At 45.1% G+C, this 19,931-nt stretch overlaps 1 protein-coding gene across 3 annotated transcripts in view; it reads left to right on the top strand.

The window, feature by feature from the left end:
* Window positions 1-19,931, top strand: part of LRP4 (LDL receptor related protein 4) — an 85,511-nt gene that overhangs the window by 46,662 nt on the left and 18,918 nt on the right. For 2 of the 3 annotated variants that reach the window (XM_054066736.1, XM_054066738.1), the window contains exons 3-18: window positions 4,765-4,881; window positions 6,495-6,608; window positions 7,041-7,157; window positions 9,599-9,727; window positions 10,143-10,262; window positions 10,392-10,517; window positions 12,757-12,882; window positions 13,316-13,450; window positions 13,619-13,744; window positions 14,758-14,988; window positions 15,242-15,398; window positions 15,759-15,976; window positions 16,266-16,442; window positions 16,996-17,121; window positions 17,826-18,034; window positions 18,661-18,742. In XM_054066736.1, the coding sequence (XP_053922711.1) occupies window positions 4,765-4,881; window positions 6,495-6,608; window positions 7,041-7,157; window positions 9,599-9,727; window positions 10,143-10,262; window positions 10,392-10,517; window positions 12,757-12,882; window positions 13,316-13,450; window positions 13,619-13,744; window positions 14,758-14,988; window positions 15,242-15,398; window positions 15,759-15,976; window positions 16,266-16,442; window positions 16,996-17,121; window positions 17,826-18,034; window positions 18,661-18,742 (2,310 nt within the window). The remainder of the gene's footprint in view (window positions 1-4,764; window positions 4,882-6,494; window positions 6,609-7,040; window positions 7,158-9,598; window positions 9,728-10,142; window positions 10,263-10,391; window positions 10,518-12,756; window positions 12,883-13,315; window positions 13,451-13,618; window positions 13,745-14,757; window positions 14,989-15,241; window positions 15,399-15,758; window positions 15,977-16,265; window positions 16,443-16,995; window positions 17,122-17,825; window positions 18,035-18,660; window positions 18,743-19,931) is intronic. The other variant, XM_054066737.1, reaches the window with a different exon arrangement.

Below are 19,931 nucleotides of genomic sequence, written 5' to 3'. Positions count from 1 at the left end.
GCTTGTAAATGTGTAGCTCCTTGGGACACAGAGTTACTTCCTTTGCTCTATGCACTGTTGTACAATATGTTTTTATTTAAAGAGATTGAAGAATTTTCTCCTTGTACCTGAAAGCTTGCTTAAAGTGGTCTGCTGTTCCCATCTCATCGGGGCATTTAGGAAGTTCTTGTTGAGCTACAAGTCCTTCAAGAGAGGTTCTGTTCCTTGCCAGGAACAGGGATATCATTATAGCCTGCTTATCAGGCTCACAGCAAATTTTTTTGAGGTGTTGTAAGGCCTTTTACTGAAATTAATGGAAACTTTAAAAGAATCGTTTCCCCTCTGCATAATTGCCAGTCTTGAGCTCAGATGCAAGATCTCAGGTAAAGCTTCACTTCTAAACTTTAAGTTTTACTAAGTAGGAACTCTTGACAAGAATTCAGATTTCTCTTGAAAAGACACCAGTTCCATATTTGGAACCATACTTTGTCATTTTATTGGGCTTGAACAATGTGTGTTTCCTTTAAAAGGCATCAGAATTAATTCAGTGCCCCCTCGGGCAAAGCACTTGTGGTCGAAGGGCTGTGGAAGATTGGGTGCCAGTACTCTAAAATTTTTTTCTTTTTTTTTTTTTTTTTTTTTTTTCTTTTGACCAGAATCATCCTTAAATACAACTCAGTGGTGCCATTGGAAACATTTTATGCTATTCTGGAACTAGATTTTCCAAAACGTAGTTAGTAAAATGTAGTGTCTCCTATTTCTTACTGAGAGTGGACTAGTATCCTTTATTCTTTTTTCTGGACTATTTGCCCACTGTGTTAAAGATCTCAGCAAACAGATCAATGTTTGTGTGCTCATACACACACATTGTTGTGGATGTAGCTGAGGGTCAGGCTGGTGTTATCTTTAATGTAGAGAGCATGACTTTTTTTGTTTGTTTGTTTGTTTGTATTTCTTTTTAAAAATTAACTTCTTAGTCTTCACAGATTGAGAGTGTTTATTTAAACAAGCCTGTAGATCAAACCATTGTGCTGCAGAGACCTGAATGCCAGTTGCTCACCGTCCTTGGGTACAAAACAACCTGCTCACTGCAGGCAACAGGGATAAAGTGTTCAAAGGACAGTAGGACGTGATTCAGTCTGCGTTTCACCTTATAAACTTCCCTTTTCCTTCCCCCTCCCCCCTTCCCTTCTGCTCTGCCATAAAAGAGTGCCCTGTGTAATAGGAGTTGGGAGAGGGGGAGGAATAGCAGGCTTACGATAGACCTAGCTTTGCTGAAATGTTGGATGATATCCAGTGTGATGGTGCAAAGGGATGAGCTCAGGGAAGTGGTTGGAAGTTCAAAGGCCTTTTTGTGTTGCTTGTTGTCAATTGGCAGATGTGCTCTCTTGGGCTGTTGCTGCCTGGCCAAACTCTTCCACCAGCTCCCTTTCTTTGGGCTTATTTCCCCATCCTACATCTCCACTCTGCCTGCAGAGGTGGGCCAGTCCCTGTCTGTCTGGGCATTTGTCTATCTTCAGCTCCATCCTAGGACTTGCCTTTGCTCATCTATTTTATCTTAGGAAGTAATAAATATCCATCATTTTACAGGCTGGGGAAGTGGAGCTTAAATGAAAGAACTGTTCCCCGGTCATGAATATTAAGCTGGGAAAAGAATATAGGGGTTCTGTTTGTAGTGTTCTGGATACTAATGCAGCTAGTCTAGAGAGGTCTTGCTCCATCTCTGGCAGCAAAATGAATTCTTACTGCTTCATTCATATTGTTTTCTTCTTCAGACCAATGTCAAAACATGGAAGTGTGGCTTTTAAAATGAGTTAAAGAAATAAAATGTGCTTACCAAGTTATATAGCTGTTTCTTGATGTCAGGACAAAACATAGTGAAGATTCTTTGGATGTCATAACTGTGACCTTAACTTTTGAATTTCCTGTTAACTTTAAATTTCTGAACACTTCAGGTATATTTACAACATTACTAAACATTAGCTCTGGGCTATTGGTATGCCCCCAGCATTAACTCCATAGGAACAAAACTTATCAAAATTTGAAGTAATAAATGACCAACAGGAGGGCTGATTAATCAGAAGCCTAGAGCAAAGGGCTGTGGGATGGGACTGAAGACTGGTGTATTTAGAATGAATAGAAGGAAGCTCAGAAATATTTCTGGGTAGGCGGTTTGTCTTTAACAGAGAGAAGGGATCGTGGATTGGGAGGGCAGAGCTGGGAAGAGAGGGTTAGGAAGAGAGTGCCCCCATGTGAAAGCTTCTGCCAAAATCTCTTGCATTTTCCTTTGAAGCATCTGTTTGTGATCATTACTAGATTCAGGTTACGAGTTTGTGTGGATCCCTGTCATGATCCCATGGGCAGTTAGATCCTCTGTTCTGAGACATCATCCTTCATTCAATAGTTTCAGTTTTTGTCTTAAGTGGGTTTGTGTTTTTTCTTCCTTCTTTGAAGGAGAGCTCCTGTAGAAGGGGATTTATTTCCCCCCTGGTGTTGTCTGGGCTGGTACACACTTGTGTCTGCTGGAGTGGGAATTAGGTCCTCCTTTGTATGTGGCAGTTTGTGTTTAGTCCTCTTCCCCCTGCTCCCCCTCCCCTGTGCTTGAAGCTCGATTTTTATATCTCGGGGGAGTATGAAATTGTCTGAACTGCTCCCTGTAGGGGTGGAATTCCATGTCGTTACCTCATGAAGGGATGCAGTAGTTCAGTGGGATAATGGTATCAGCTCTGAACCAGCGCTAATGGCCTAACCCTCTGGGAGCCTGAAGAATTCTCCCCTGGAGAGTCAGCATGCAAATTCCCTTCCAGGCAGCTCCTGTGCAGTCCTTTGGTGATTAGTCACGCTGGGACTGGGGAGAGCGGACAGAAAAGCATATGCTGGGGGGATGGTCTTAGCCCTGAAACTGCAGCTGAGGCTAGGGAAGGTTTGCTTAGCATGCAACGTATGGAAGTTCTGCTTCGGGGAGAGAGCACTGTTCTGTGGGACTTGACACTCTGAATCCAATAATCTGTCTTGGTTTTGTTTGGAAGCACAGTTTGGGAACTGTACTGTTTTCCCCTTCTGCTTGTCCTGGGGAAGAGAGGGAAGCTCTTTCTCCATTTTGATGTAACGGCACATGGGTACTCAAAGAAAGTGCAGTGTAAGGAAATGGGTCAGCCACTGGAAGACCAGGGTGCTGTCAAGTCTGTGTGGTGAAAATACAGATTTGTCTGCCTCCCTCTCCTTCAGACCTCTCTGGGGACTAGAAGTGGCTGGATCTGACCTGGACATATATCTGCATGGGGCATCGTGGACATGATAGGAAGAACCTTCCCCCTATTTTGTCATGTAGTGTAGGATTCAGTGTTGAGAACAGTGATTTCTGCATTGATGTCCACTGAGATATGGAGATGCCTACACCTGCCACAGTGCCAGAACAGGTGATTATCCAGATTTGTGGTTAGGAAAAGAAGTATTAGAGCAAGTCTTAGTTTAACTGCCCTAATATATTCTTTGAGTGGGAGGCTTTTAGGACAGGCCCTTGGTAGGAAATGTTGGGAGGACTTGGTACGGAGAGCTGTGAATGATTCTGTATAGTGTAATACATGCTGCTTTCACAGGACATTGGCAGCAGTCCTGGGCTATGGGGAAATGAAGGGTTGAAGAAGCTGGAAAAGCTGAAAATGTGACTATTTGTTCTCCTTATTAAATCCTCCTCCTTGTGTGTGTGGCTCCTGTCTTCACTTTTGTCTTTTATCCACCTCCCCCCATGCCTTCTTGCACCTCCAGGATAGTGTTGGCAGGGGAAGAAGTAGCAGTACAGCAGAAGAAGGCTGGCCTGCCTGGTGACAGATGGGAGATGCTGTCAGCAAGCTGGGCTAGGATGAAAGGGTTTCAGGCACTAGGCCTCTCCAGCCCTCACCCCTTCACAGTGCTGAGCTAACCTTGTTTTTTGGAGAACACACCTGTCAGGAATAGTCTTGTGCAGCCCCTTCCCTACCACAGCTGGCAGCACTTAAAAGCATGAACCTCCTGGGGCTGAGTGTTCCTCTCATCTGTGGGGGGGAAGAATAGAGTTGATGCTCCCCCTTGAATTCCAACTTTGTGGCTCCAAGCTTCTTTGAACATTGTGAATTCGTGGTTCCGCTCCATTGCCAGCAGACTCCGGTGTAAGCAAGCATCATCACATGCCTGCCCTTTCCTCCATCCTTTCTGGAGACCTCTAGCAGGATTTGGACTCTGTTGCCCATATCTGAGACACAATGGATTTTCCCCAGCAGTGGATTCCTGCCTCTAAGCTTCTCCTTGCAGGTTTGTTAGACAAAAATGCTGGCAGAGTCCCTGTGCTGGAACATGCACTGTAGCATATACCTTGCGGAATCTTGTTCCCCGAAACATTGCTTCTGATAGTTCTCATCCTAAAGAACTTGCTATGTAATAGAAGCAGGATGGACTGCACTGGGAAGTGTGCAGGAAAGATATTGGTGATGGAATTTTGTTTATTATAAAAAAGTCCAGTTATGGGAGGACAGCGGGCTCAGGAATGAAAGAGAAAAAAGGAACTCAGCGGGGGAATTGTGGTGGCTATTTTATTGTGGAAATGTCGGTGCTTATCTAGGGAGGAAAGTCTGCCAAACTACAGATGAAACCTGCCCCCCCATCTGTGGGACAGTTCTTTCTCATGACTTTAAATTGAATGTTTTTTGTTTCTAAGAGGTGTAGCCCTTGTCTCTCAGGAGGGAAGGAGCTTCATTTTCAGGAAGGAAGCTGGTTGCAGCTCCATGAGGTGTTTCATTGCTGTTCCAGTGCTGCCCACTTGCTCTCCCTTGGACTTCCACTGCGACAACGGGAAGTGTATCCGCCGATCCTGGGTCTGTGATGGAGACAATGACTGTGAGGATGATTCTGATGAACAGGACTGCCGTAAGTCACCGCTTTGTAGGGAGAGTGTCTGTCTGCCAGACACTTTGTGGGTGCAGTGTCTGCCTGCCATGGCTGGGGAAAGTTGACTCCTTTTTTTACAGGAATGTAAGAGTTTATCCATTGAATCAGACCTTTGGCTTATAAAAAGCTGTATCCTTTCTCTGACAGAGGTGTGTAACTGATGTCCATTAGCCCTTGCTACCATGGCACCTGGGTTGCTATTCAGCTTCATGTCCTGGGGGAGGGGATGCCTCTCCATGCAGCTGGAGAACCCTTTATGCCCTGCAGCCTTGCTAGTTAATGTCCCATGAAGCACTTCCCTGAGCTGAGCTCTGTGTCCTCCCCAGTTCGTGGAAACACCTAACCCCTGCCAAATCCTGCTGAACTGCCTGTCTGGCTGACTTCCTGTGGCCTCAGGTTACACTGTCTGACTTTTCTGCTGTGCCGAGTTGTCCCCAGCATCCTCTCCCTTCAAACAGAGCTCCCAGAGGAGGAAGTGCTGTAGGGATGCTCACAGCACAGAGACCACTTACCTTGAAAGCTGACTGCTGCCATGTGGGGCACCATCTTTTGGAGTGGCTCTGGTGGAAGGAACTTCATCTTAAGAAATGCAGAAGTAAAGCTCTTTGCTGCAAAGTGTCCTATGTCCAGTACTTGTGTGGAAGTGAATTCACTTTTTGATCAGTATGCACCTGATCTCAAAGGGCTGGGAAGCAAGGTTCAGGGTTTCGATATCCTGTATCACTCAGTTTGACTCTGTATCCCTCAGCATTTCAGTCTCTATTCAAAAAAAGGTATATAGGTCTAGGTCTGTTTGGTCTTTGGTTTGTCAGAAAAAGCTGGAATGCCCTCATGTTGAAGACAGCTATGGAAAAGGGTGTGATCAAAAGATTTGGAGACTAATGAAAGAAAGAAGGCAAGGTTCTGTGAATAAGAGACTTCTAGGGGATTGTTCAGACTAGCACATGACCATAGGAGGGTTTCTATTGGATTGAGGTGCTAATTTTGTGGTCCGTTTCCTTTCCTCACTGGTCTGCAGACAAGTTTCTTTTAGAAGACTGGCAAAGAGGGTGAAATAAGGTTGCAAATACTGAGGCCTTCGGAAGAGGAAGTTTAAATTTTATCTCTATTTTCAATGAACATTTCCTTCTCTTTGAAGGTATCTTTGGCATTGTTGTGAAAAGAAGGTGGAGACATAATTTTAGCAGCAATTATTTGTTAGATTATGATAGAGACTTTAAATTCCTTTAAAAAGAGACCTAGATTGCCTTTTTTCAGTGCAGGGATCTCTTGAGTGTGGTTTGAGGCTGTGTTGGAAAACCAGTACAGGTTGGTTGCCTCCACCTCTCTGTTCCAGGTACTTCCTCCAACCCATGTGCTCAAGTTTTAGTCTGCTCTGCCATTAAGTTGCAGATGGAGTGGAAGAGAGAGACTTCAGAAATCTCACAATGGCCCTCCTGGTACTGTTAGAGGAAGGGAAATCAGCTCTCTAACATTGTGGTGTCCTTGAAGGACAATGTTGCTTGATTCGTAACATGTCACAGATTTGGTGTTCTGCAAGGTAAATCTTGCCTTGCCTTGCCTTCACCGTTATCTCCTTTGTGTCCCTGCAGCTCCACGCGAGTGTGAGGAAGATGAGTTCTCATGTCAGAATGGATACTGCATCCGCAGCCTGTGGCACTGTGATGGTGACAACGACTGTGGCGACAATAGTGATGAGCAGTGTGGTGAGTAATGTGGCCCCACAAATGCTGCCATGCCAGTGCTTTAGAAGAGGTTGCACAGATTCTCAGCTGTGCAGTTCTAGGATCCTCTGAGTATGGCGAGGGCTCGCAGCTGACTTGTCTGGGCTGGGCTTGTGGGATATTCCATTCCCAGGGCTGGCTGCTTGGGATCTTGGACTGTGTGGCTTGCCTGCCAGGCAGAAATCACTTGAGACCTGTTATTCCTTGACATGCCATTGTGAAGTCCTGTGAATTGCTTTTGAATCCAGCACTGTGTCAGTTAGAGGTTTTGCTCAGGCACTGCATGACACGTGCATTTATTGTTTAGTGAGCAATCTTGTTTGTGGATGCCCTAGGAGCTTCAGGAGGGTGGTGTGGTTGTTTCTTGGGTACTTGAGAAAAGCTAAGGCTTGCTTTATGTTGTTGTCTTTGCAGATATGAGAAAGTGCTCAGAGAAGGAGTTTCGCTGCAGTGATGGTAGCTGCATAGCTGAGCACTGGTTCTGTGATGGTGACACAGACTGCAAGGATGGCTCAGATGAAGAGAATTGCCGTAAGTGCTCTCCTTGCTTTGTAACCACAGGAAATAGCATTTTGGACCTGCTTCTGTCTTGGGGTTTGGCACGCTTTTTGCAGCAGAGATCAAAAGCACGTTAGTCCTGCCTGTACTGGCAGCTGTGCTGCGTTCTGTTGCCTACCCCAGAGGGCACAAGAGGATGGTATATCGCTTGTGTTACCTCACAGATGTTCTTCATCGGTGTCTAGCTGCTTCTCTGTTCCTTCCCATGGCTCTGTGACCTTGAGTCTGAGCAGGAGGCTTATGCTTTACTGAATACAGCTCTGTATAAAACTGTAGGAGTTGGAAGGCAGGTGGGAAGGGGAGAAAAGCTTTTTCTTCTTTTTCCTCTTGTCTGATTCCTGCCTGAAATTTCTGGGAGACTCTGTCCACTGACAGCATACTCAGTAACTGCACATCCCCAGCTGGCACACTGCAGGGGCTGCCTGCCTGACCAGCCTCTGATCACTCGGATGCTTTGTGCAGGACGTCATCTGAAAAGGGCCAATAGGACAAGTTAGCTGGAAGCTGATTTGACTGATGGGGAGCAGGGACTGTGAGAGCCCACAACAGTTGTTTTCTCCTCTACCTTCACAGGCTCATAGCAAGTGGGACAGGAGTCTATTATATCCCTTCCTGACCCCCACAGCTTGTATCTCTGGAAGTTGCAGTGGTCCCTTCCCCCACCATGCTCTCAAAGGCATTTTGCAGAATTTGTTCTAGATAGCAGGAAACTTCAAAAGGCTCTGGGAGGGGGATCAGGGCCGCCAGCTCCTGAAGGGCAGGGGGAGTGGATGCATGGGGGAGTTGTCTTTTATCTCTCCAGGTAATGAGAGTTGGCAGGGAGCCAGGGGTTGCAAACATTTCTAAGCCAGGAAAGGGCTCCAAGAGGAAGCCAGCCTGTCTCCCTCTCCTTTCCCCCTCTCCCTTTCTCGTTCTGTTGCCTGTTGTTTCCCAGCAGGCTGTGAACAGGCCCTGGGGATCGAAGGGGAGATGTTTCAACCTTACCTCCTATGGGAGTGGAGGGGCACTCAGAAGTAGTGCCTCTGCTTCTCTGCGCTAGAATGCTTCTCCAGTCTTGGCTGGCAGTTGTCTCTATAACCCATTTGAAGTAACTCACTAAGAACGTCAGTCTGACTACCTCCCTTTCTCTTATCTTTCTCCATGTGGTTGTCATCTTTTCCTTATCACCAGTCCCGCTTGTTATTTGTCTAGGTCAAGGTGGACTAAGCTGTACTTTTTTGTTTATTTTTCCTCTTTTTGTGTGTTTCTTTTGAGGGTGTGTGTTATAATTGGATCACACTACAAGAGACTTTAAGTCACTGACTTTGTTTTCTTTTCAGGAGACCTAAGTACTCCTTTGAGGCTCCTTTGGTGAGGCACACATTTACACACATTTTCTTATCCAGCCACTGGGTACTCATTGAACGAAAGCTCTTACTGCACGCCTGCAGGTTGTGTTCTCTTCTTGAGGTTGGAGAGGCAGGCGTAGCTCATTTCCCAGACTGCCAGTCTTTCTTTTCCTTTTTGTTTAATGGATTTATTTTCAGTGCTTCGCAGTTGGAAGACTCATATGCCTGAAACATGCAGTTCATTCCGTAGTCAGTAGGAGAAGAGGTGTCACATTCTCTTTTGTGGAGCTCAAAATATTTTTCATCCCTTCCCACGCAGTGTACTGTTGAACAAAGAACAGTAGACAAATCCTTGTCTATAAGTTTTTTGAGCCCAGGGTCATCTTGTCTGGCAGTGCTCCTTACTGGTAAAGCACAGTTTGTTTTGGTGACAGCTTGAGAGAAAAGGGAGGGGAGAAATCCTCAAAGATCAGCTGCAGACCTGGGCACCTCACTGCCTGCTTGCTTCGAGTGCTTATTTTTTAGAACATTTTAAAGGAATTGTTCCATACTTTAACCTTGCATTCTGATGTGCCTCAGTCCTTAATATAGAGCTATCCCAAAGGGTATCTTTATTTTTCCATCTGTTTTTGTATCTACATTTTTCAGGTTTAATAAACAATTTAAATACTTTCTGGAGAGCACTGAGACATAGTGTCTTAAGCATAAGATTGAAGGTGACACTTTCAACTTTTTTGTTGTTTTCCCATCAACCCTTCCTTCTTCATAGCTGTTTCTCTCTAAAACTTAATGACTCTTGAAAGGTTAGTTTTTATATATTAATGCTTTTTTATTATTATTATTTTTAGTGGATTGTTTGCACAAGTGTCTTGTATATAGCTTTAACCAGCCCCTTAGTGAAACACAAGCAGTATTCAAGTTCTTCTCAGTAATAAAAGTCATGCAGACATATGCAGGCATGGCTAGTAATTTCCAACACCTTTCCATTGTATACTCGCTAGTGCATTATTTGACTGAAATGGTTGCGTCTAAACTAGAATGTGCCCTGCCACTTCAGGCATTTTTTTTCTTTGATTCTCTTTTTAGCATCAGATGTTCCGGCTGCCACCTGCAGTCTGGAGGAGTTCCAGTGTGCGTATGGACGCTGCATCTTGGACATCTACCACTGTGATGGCGATGATGACTGTGGGGACTGGTCTGATGAATCTGACTGCTGTAAGATAGTACAGGGTGATATACTGGTCCTAACATCTGACTTGCAAACTTAAATGGATTTTGCATTGGCTAAAGATGGGTTGCAGTGCAGACAGAATCTAATTGTTCACGTATAGGCCGGCTCTTTCATGTAATTTTTTTTTTTTAACTTGGGAAAGTGAGAATAGTGATGGGAGTCACTGTGTAGTCAGCACACTTCTGTGCACAGAAATTAAAGCAGTTTTAAGGAGGAGTCTGTTCAGGACCAAGTTCCACAATAGTGAAGTGTAAGGGTGGTGCTGAGGGCCTTTGGGGATCGTAGGATCATAGAATCACTAGATTGGAAAAGACCTCTTAGATCATCGAGTCCAGACATGTTACATTGGATCTTACATTGGTCTGAGTTTGCTCTTTATATTCTTTACTGTCTCTGCAGCATCTCACCAGCCTTGTCGCTCTGGGGAATTCATGTGCAACAGTGGTTTGTGCATTAATGCTGGCTGGAGGTGTGATGGAGACTTCGACTGTGATGACCAGTCAGATGAGAGGAACTGCAGTGAGTGCTGGGAACTGGTGGAAGCGTTCATTTTTGTAGATTCAAAAGAGTGTTTGGATCTGTTAGCTTTGGAATTAGGTCTCTCCTGATCCTTCTTGCTTATCTAATGTTCTTTTTTTGGTCTCTCAGCTACGTCTATGTGCACAGCTGACCAGTTCCGCTGTAAATCAGGGCGCTGTGTCCGTCTGTCCTGGCGTTGTGATGGGGAAGATGATTGCTCTGACAACAGTGATGAGGAGGACTGTGAGAACACAGGTTTGGCCTGCTGCTTTGCTGCTTATAGCTAGTGTTTTCATCCTTTACCGAGTTCCACCTAGAGTTTCCATCCTTCATGAAGAATAGGATCTATAGGCTGTCTTACATGCTTGCAGCAGGTGCAAGTCTGTATGCTTAAACTGACTTAAGTGATGGTGTTTTCTGGTCAAATATCAGATCTCTGTATTTTCCTTCCCTGCCTCTATACTATGAATTACCACAGAGCTCTGAGACAGTTCCATTCAGACTTCGATGCTTTAATAAGGTGCAAATTTACAACCTTTGTCAAATGGGCTATGTCGAATTCATGCTTTCTAGATAGTTCTGGATAGCTTTCATGTTCACTTGTGAAATTGCCAAGCAGTTCTAGCAGGCAGTGGAATCAAAAAGGGCATTTTGTGGAAGTGAAGGATGAAGCCTTTGTTTTAGAGTTTAGGAGTGTCAGCTTCCCCCTTGGATATTTGCTTGGGAGTCTGTCTTTCTGGTAATCATTTTGCATATAGCTGTTCTTTTATATTATAGTGGTTATAGAAGAAGAAGAGGGTTTCAACAGACCCTAGTGTTATGGTAGGATTCAAGGAATGTCTAGAACCTCCCATTTTCCTTAATTCCTTCAGGATGTCTATAGGTCTTGTTGAGTAATAGTGTGTACCGGTCTGTGAATTTGTCTGAGTGGAGCCCAGCTGTGCATTGTGACCCTTCTGGATCAGTGTATTTTAAACAGTGGATTTAGTGGTGACAAAAGGGGTTTATGAAACTGTACCCCTTGTTTGGGCCTGTTGAGGAGGGGAGAGTAGGTATTCTACAAGGACAGAGTATCTCAGAGGGCCTGGAGAGGCACACTTTGTAGCCGTTTGAGAGCAGCTGCTTTAGATGGGTCAGCAAGTGTATTTAAAGACAAGCTGCTAACCCCGTTTCCTGATAACAAAGGTATTTAGAGGTGTTGAAAGAACAGTTGCCACCCAGAAGCCAAATCAAACTTCCAGAGCCACTGAAATTCAACCTCTCCACCTCAAACCAAACCCAAGGTGGTGCACTACAGCTATTGTTACTGCAAGGTTAGTTGTGCAGTTCTGCCATAGATCTATGATGGTACCAGGTAAAAATTAACTCAGTGGTTCCAAGCAGAATGTGTACTGCCTTATCTAAGCAAAATAGTGTGCTGACTCAGTGTCTGTAGTAAGAGTTAAAATCCTGTGTCAACTCTTGGAGTTGGAGCAGAATTATATTTTTATTGGCCAGAGAGAGAAGATTCCTAGAATACTAGGAGATCAGCTGATGTAAGGATCTTTCTTTGATACAATAAATGCAGTCCAAATTTCAGAATCCTTCACATAAAGCATTCCTCTGCTCTAAAAAGTGAATCTACATGTGATTCGGCTTTATGTTCCCAGTTGATGTGTCTATTATTTCTTATTTGTACTTACTCACAACTACCCTTTTTGTGCTTGAAGGCAGCTTGCCAATCTAATTGTTTCTTTGCTGATAATTATATTGTCCTGTTGTCTTCCTGGGATTATCAGAGAGTGATGATTTGGAAACCACTAACCGAGTCAGCTGAAGAGGTGCAAGAACTAAGAGGCCACAGGACAGTGTAGTTATTGCTGAAGAAACAATCAGATTGGCAAAGTCCCTACAGGCAGCATTACTTTACTTACAAGAATTCCGCAAAGTCTCCCTGCCAACAGCAGAAGCTGAAGCATGTAGCTCATGTGTGAAATCCTGTTGCCAGAGCTCAGATTTCAAGGATATGTGTAAATCTCATTCCAGGTCTGTCATAGTGCAGTTTGGGCTGGACGAGGCACTCATTCCTAGGCAGGTTTAAGGTCCATAGCCATGCTGGGATGAGATATCAGATGAGGAACTGACTCCTCTCTTGCACATAGTGAGTAGGGTTGTGCAATCTGAAACCAAAGGGAACTAAGCCAGGTTAGTTCATATCAATAACTTCCAGTCATTCTGAGAGAAACTATATAGCTGAACTTCCCAGTAAAGCAACATTGGACTAAGTTTGGAGGAGAGTTTGCAGGCTTCCCTGCCTGCAAATCAGCATAAAGATATGTGGAACAGTAAGGAATATGAGATGAGCTGAATTCAAGGAAAGAGGAAATCCTCAGTTTGTGCTTCTATGTAAAGTTTGTAGCAAATATTAGAAAATGTTCTGTATCCTTTTCTTCACCATAACTGTTATTCCTTCAGTAAATTGTGGTGTGCTTACTTTCTCTTTCTTGTATTGCAGGAACCCCTCAGTGTGCCCCAGATCAGTTTCTGTGTGGGAATGGGCGTTGTATTGGCCAGAGGAAGCTGTGCAATGGAGCAAATGATTGTGGAGATGGCAGTGATGAGAGCCCACATCAAAACTGCCGTAAGTTCTCCAGGTTCAGTCTTAAACATCAGTGGAGACCCTGTGATGTGTGGGAGTCTATCTCGTGTAGCTGAAGGATGTTTATAAGGAAGAAAGTCTGAGTTGTGATAATGAGAGAGTTGAAAATTGAGGAAAATTACCTTGGTTGCTTCACCAATTACATACCGCAGACAAGGGATAATGAGGTTATGATCTTAGGTATCAAAGTTTATCTGCAGAGATAGTGAATCCTAAAAGCATATTCTGAGCGTCATTGTCCCCCTTGGTTGTGGCCTGCAGGGTAGAGTTCTGTGAGGAGGCAGCTTCCAGCACAGCTTGTGTTCTCCTCCTCTTGGTCAGCGTGTTCTGGAGGGCGATTGCTTCCTCGCAGCCGAGGACACAAGCAGTTCCCTTGTAGTTTCAGCTCAGTTATCTTTGCATGTTCCTTTCTTAGGTCCACGAACAGGGGAGGAGAACTGCAATGTCAACAATGGTGGCTGTGCTCAGAAGTGCCAGATGGTGCGAGGAATAGTGCAGTGCACCTGCCACACAGGTTACAGGCTCCTGGAAGATGGCCGATCATGCCAAGGTGAGTTTTTGAAGCAGTAGCCTCCTCCCTGCTGCTTTGATGTGCTTGAAGTTCATGGTTATGATAGGGTGCAAATCGGAGCATGCAAGCAGAAGCAAGCTGTCAGTGAGACTGTCCGGCTTATTCATGATCTAATGGTAACTTCTTCCCTTTGTCTGTAACATGCAGATGTGAATGAATGCGCTGAGGAAGGTTACTGCAGCCAAGGCTGCACCAACAGTGAAGGAGGCTTCCAGTGCTGGTGTGAGCAAGGCTATGAGCTGCGACCGGACAAGCGTAGCTGCAAAGCTCTGGGTAAAGAGTTGAGCCTTTTTCTGCTCTGTGTGTGTTGGTCCAGTCTTAATAGTTTTGTCTTTAGTGCTTCATTGGCAGCATTACACTGTTCGCCAAGCCAACACGTGAGGCAAAGGGAGTATCTGGATTTATGTTATATACGCCCAAGATGCTGGTGAATGCCTGTAGAAATTTTGTGTGATTTTGACAATGCAGGGATACTTCGCTGTTTCCTTTCCCCTGCCAGCAAGATAGCCGTTGCCTTCTTTTCCTAGTCCCTTGTCATTCCTGGTCACCCAGACCCTGGGACAAAAACAGCTTCTTGCCTTTGTCCCTGTTCAGGAAGTCTTAATCTTTTCGGTCAGTAATGTTGTATCACACATCCTTGTAGAGTGCCCCGTGGTGCTGGTCTCCAGTCCTGAATACTGTGAGTGTCTGCTGTATGGACATCTGCTGTTTTTTAAGGGCATCTATATGCTTTATTGCTCAGATCCTCTAATGTAGGAGCTGAGAATTTAGAAATTCCATTTAAAGAATTAGAATTGTCTTAGTAAATCCCCATATGAAATCCATAAAGGATGTTGATATTATGTTTCTTTTTTTGTTCCTCTGTTGAAAGTACCTGCTGAGTTTATATCTGGCTGATTTTAACCGTGTCATGTCTGTGGTAGAAGATGTGGTAGAACATTTGTGTTTGTATGGCTAGGAGGTGGGTATAGTAAAAGGAGACTATAGTGCAGCTGCTAAGTGCCTGCCTGGTGGTATGATTTTGGAGTTTGAGGTGAGGTGGGTTTAAGTGGGACCCGGAATGATTGTTTCCTGCTGACTAAATGTTTTCCTAAGGTTTAAACTGCTCATCTTCAATTTAGGACTGTGTGCCAAGCATGTGAAAACAGCTCTCTGAAGTACTTTGCACTTGGAGTTGATTTCTTGCTGCCAGTACTGCAAAACTATGTTCTGGGACTTGGTGGAGGGGGAACTGTAGGCAGGATCCTGTTAAAGTACTCTAATGCTGTCTTTCCATATATTCTCAGGGCCAGAGCCAGTGCTGCTCTTTGCCAATCGAATTGATATAAGACAAGTGTTGCCTCATCGCTCAGAGTATACGCTGCTCCTGAACAACCTGGAAAATGCCATTGCCCTTGACTTCCACCACAGCAAGGAGCTGGTGTTTTGGTCTGATGTCACTCTCGATCGTATCATGAGGGCCAATCTGAATGGCAGCAATGTAGAAGAGGTGGTTTCCACAGGGCTGGAGAGCCCAGGTGCGTCACCACAAAAAAGGCAAAAGCCTGGGGACTAACTGTGGTGTGCGGGTAGGGGTGAGCACCCAGCATTCAAAATGAAGTGCATCTCCTGAGTAAGGAGGTGGGTTGGATGGAGTAGGTGAATTTATCTTGGCTGATGAGGGAAGAGACAGAAGGACTGTCTTCTAAGGCCGAGAAAGAAAGGGAACTATTTTTCTGAGCAGACTGTGCTCCTGGTTTCATTCTGTGCTTAATTCTCCCCTGGAGACAGGTGGACTTGCTATTGACTGGATCCATGACAAATTATACTGGACAGACTCTGGGACATCTCGAATTGAAGTAGCAAACTTGGATGGTACTCACAGGAAAGTGCTTTTGTGGCAGAACCTGGAGAAGCCCCGAGCAATTGCCCTACATCCTATGGAGGGGTGAGTGAAAACTTATAACTCCAGTGAGCCCTCCATATAACTGCTTCTAGGTGGACAGTGAAAACCCCATCCTTGGTCACAAAAGCTGCCTCTGGGGTCAAGCCTTCTTTTTGTACTGCCAATTCTGGGAACTTGCCAGTGCTGGGGGCCTTCTGAGTCTTAATCCTATTTTGAGTCCTTCAAGTTTTACCAGTCTGAAAGTGCTGGGCGTTACCTTGTTGGCTATCACTTTTTCAGTGGCTGTGATCCAGTGTCATGCTCAAGGTCACAGGGCTGATACTGTTATGCTCTGATAAAGTGATACTGGGTGCCATACATGGTTCATGAGTTTTCTAGCCTGTCTTTCCCTGCCTCCCCTAGCACTATCTACTGGACCGACTGGGGTAACACTCCCCGCATTGAGTATTCCAACATGGATGGTTCTAATCGGCGCATCATTGCGGATACACACCTCTTCTGGCCCAATGGACTGACCATTGACTATGCAGGACATCGAATGTACTGGGTGGACGCCAAACATCATGTCATTGAGAGGGCTGACCTTGATGGGCGGAATAGGAAGGCTGTTATTAGCCAAGGTAAATAATAGGGTAATAAGTAAGGAATACAGAGTAATACAGTGGTGCTACTCTGAGTTTTGTGTTCTTGTCTCTGTGCTTGTCTCCTGTTCTTTAACTGTAGGATGAATTCTGAGGGACTGGGGTTTGCTACCAAGTCTAAGGTGGGCAGGAGAAAGGAATTGTCTGATATATTAGCGTAAGGTGGATTTGAGCAGGTTGACTGTGGCAGTGAAAAGATCTTTCCCTTGTCTCCCTGCTAGCCTGAGTCCTATTGGACCTGATTATATAAATTGGATGTCTATTACAGGCCTTCCGCACCCATTTGCTATCACTGTGTTTGAGGACAGTTTGTACTGGACAGACTGGCACACCAAGAGCATCAACAGTGCCAACAAATTCACAGGCAAGAATCAGGAGATCATCCGCAATAAACTCCATTTCCCTATGGACATCCACACGCTGCACCCTCAGCGACAGCCAGCAGGTAACTGCAGAGAGGGTAGAGACCCATTTGAGCCACTAGAAGACCTCTTGCCACCCACCACTCTGTAAAGCAGGCAGATTGCAAGCCTGAACCCAGCATATCGACCACTTTCACCACCTCTGTCCAGAGCTGCCGCAGAACTTGCTCTGCTTGGCAGTTTAGTCGAGATCCCTCTATCCCAGTAACCCGGTGTAAGGTGTTACCACATCTCCCCCTGCTGACCGATGGGAGTGCAGACATAGCAGTAAGAAATACTTGTGGCTTGTTTGTGTAAGAGCTCTTTCGAGAGAAGGAGAAAATCCTAAGTGGTCTGTAGTATTGACTGACACCTCCCTTTGATTGCCATAATCTGCTCTAAGAGTGGATTGAGTTAAATGGTTTATTTGAAAATTGAGCCCTACAAACAGAATCGGTGCTTTGGTTTATATGTTTCTTTAGTTCTCGGTTAACTTCTGGGTAGACAGATTATCCATGTGGGTCTTCACTGCGTGTTTTTCCTCTTTTCTTTACTCTTTGCTTTATGTGTGGTTGTTTTTGTCTTTGGCTACTTGAGCAGGGAGAAACCGTTGTGGGACCAACAATGGGGGCTGTACTCACCTTTGCCTGCCAAGCAGCAAGGATTACACCTGTGCCTGCCCCACAGGCTTCCGCAAGACCAGCAGCCATGCCTGTGCCCAGAGTAAGTGAGGTGGGACCACAGCCCGCATACTCAGATGTTTGGTGGGTAGCAGAGGGTTGGCAATGGGAGTAAGCAGCAGCAGTTGCTTCCAAGGAAGTGCAGCTGGATAGTCAGATAGTAGTAGCACTAAGGGCCCTGTCAGAGGATGCTTCACCTTTTTAATGCATTCCCGTGCTCTGCATTCCTATTGTGTGGTGGGTGGGGATACAGAGAAGTTCCATCCTTAGGCCCTTATTCCAGGGCTACTGTTAGTGCCATGCTCCCTGGCACAGCTGATTGTTGCCCTAAAGCTCCCATAGGAGCTGTGTCAGTGATGAACAGAAAATTCAGTCCTCTTGATTGCGAGTTTCTCTTGGTTTGCAACCACGTGGAACAATGAGGCCAATTGTTTCCTAAATTCCCAATAGATGGCATGGCTGTTTGATTTGGAGGGAGGTCTATGCCATTCTTTGAAGAATATGATTGACTTTGTTCCCTTAGCGTTGGTTACCCTCAGGAGACAGATTCCTACTACTCTGCTTTCCACTTGCCCGCCTCCCCTCCCCTGCTGTGATATTTTACTATTGCTAAAATCCTGGACTGTGACCTGTCACTGAGAGATGATGTAAGTGGTTCAGATTGGATAGAGCAGGGAATTGTCTGTGTCTATCACTGTGTTGTTGAACTTAGAGAAATTAAAAGAAGACCTTTCGACCTTTGATCAGGTCTTGACAAGTTCCTGCTTTTTGCCCGAAGGATGGACATCCGTCGGATCAGCTTTGACACAGATGACCTGTCAGATGATGTCATCCCCCTTGCTGATGTTCGCAGTGCTGTGGCTCTAGACTGGGACTCAAAGGATGACTATGTCTACTGGACAGATGTTAGCACCGACTCAATCAGCCGAGCAAAATGGGATGGATCAAACCAGGAGGTACAGTTTTAGCTATGTGCGGAGGTCGTCTAGCCAGGAGACTCTTTGAGCATCAGATTTGAACCCACTGGAATATACTGGCCTTCTGAGGAACTTCAGTTCATGCTGGATTTGTTGTTCATTAGTTTGCTTAGTTCTGGCTCAGAAGAGCCCCGAGATCACTGAACACTTCATACCTTCATACACAAGTTTAATGTGCATTCCCGCTGGTATGCAAAACCTTGAATTGGCCCATGAATCATGTTGATTGTAAGCCATGGTCAATTTCTTTGTTGTAGCCTTAAAATCTGAATGGAAGAAGTATTAAATCCTCTATGTACTGCATTTAGAACAAGACCCATTCTCCTTGGAAATGCTTTTTGCTTGTGCCCTTACGCAAATGCTGCCATAAATGAGGAGAACAGAGTTCAGACTTTGGAGCTGCAATTTGAACAGACATGTAAAGTAGATATTTTTCAAAGTGTAAGACTTATTGAACTTCTAAGTCCTTAATGCTCTCTTTTGCATAGCATTGCTTTTGCTTATTGAAAGTTAACATAGTTCATGAATGGGTAGTGCATTGGACCAAGTGCTTTCTTCCCAAGATCTCATCTCACTAAGAAATTTTTCTTTTTGTTTTCACTTAGGTTGTTGTGGACACCAGCCTGGAAAGTCCAGCTGGACTGGCAATTGACTGGGTCACCAGCAAGCTTTACTGGACTGATGCAGGTACTGGGATCCTCTGTTTTACTAGGCTTCTGTCTTCGTTACTGATCATAAAAGCTGAAAAACAGTTGGATAGTTCTGTCTGCCTCATTCCAAATGTCTCTGTTTCTGTCTGGTGAAAAAAAGTGGAGTTTCATCTCATGTGCTTCTGAAAAAGTGTCAGCTGAGGTGGAATCCTTAGTATAATTCTCTTTGCAGTATCCTCAGTACTAATTCTGTAGAAAAGTTTATAGTAGCAGTCAAGCGCCACTGTTGTCTTGCTGCAGTGCTTGTGATTGTGTATGTTTATGTATCTTCCAACAGTTTATCTTGGGGAGCAGTAGTTAGTATTTTGAAGATGTTCCATGCTGGAGGGTCATAGTTCAGAGAGGTGTAGGGAAAATTATTCTTTTCTGGTTGTTCCGTCATGCCTACGTGATACCTTGGGGACTTAAAAAAGAGTTACATACAGTTCATCTTGAGTGGTATCACTAAGCACACGCAAGACAAATGGGTGATCAGGGCTAGTCACGTGGGTTCATGAGAGGTAGGTCCTGCCAAACTAACCTAGTCGCCTTCTATGACAAGGTGAACTGCTTGATGAATGGGGGAAAGGCTGTGAAAGTAGTGTATTTGGACTTCAGTAAAGCCTTTAACACTGTTTCTCACAATATTCTACTTGAGAAACTGGCCTCCTCTGGCCTGGACAGACACACCCTCTGCTGGGTTAAAAACTAGCTGGATGATCAGGCCCAAAGAGTGATGGTAGATGGAGCTAAATCCAGTTGCAGGCCAGTCACAAGTGATGTCCCCAGGGCTCGGTATTGGATCCAGTTCTGTTCAATATCTTTATCAATGACCTGGATGAAGGGATTGAATGTACCCTTATTAAGTTTGTGGATGACACTAAGCTGGGAGGAAGTGTTGATCAGCTTGAGGAGGGTAGGGAGGCTCTGCAAAGGGATTTGAACAGGCCGGATCTATGCGCTGAGACCAACACAATGAAGTTCAACAAGGCCAAGTGCCGAGTCCTGCACTTGGGACACAACAACCCTGTGCAGCGCTGCAGGCTTTCGGAAGAGTGGCTGGAAAGCTGCCTGGGGGTGCTGGTCAACAGCTGACTGAACATGAGCCTACAGTGTGTCCAGGTGTCCAGGAAGGCCAAGAGCATCTTGGGTTGTATCAGAAACGGTGTGGCCAACAAGACCAGGGA

Source organism: Cuculus canorus, chromosome 5 (genome assembly GCF_017976375.1).
Source record: "Cuculus canorus isolate bCucCan1 chromosome 5, bCucCan1.pri, whole genome shotgun sequence".
Classification (NCBI taxonomy): Eukaryota; Metazoa; Chordata; class Aves; order Cuculiformes; family Cuculidae; genus Cuculus; species Cuculus canorus.
Note: the sequence above shows the minus strand (reverse complement) of the source record. Positions and strands in the feature narration are given on the sequence as shown.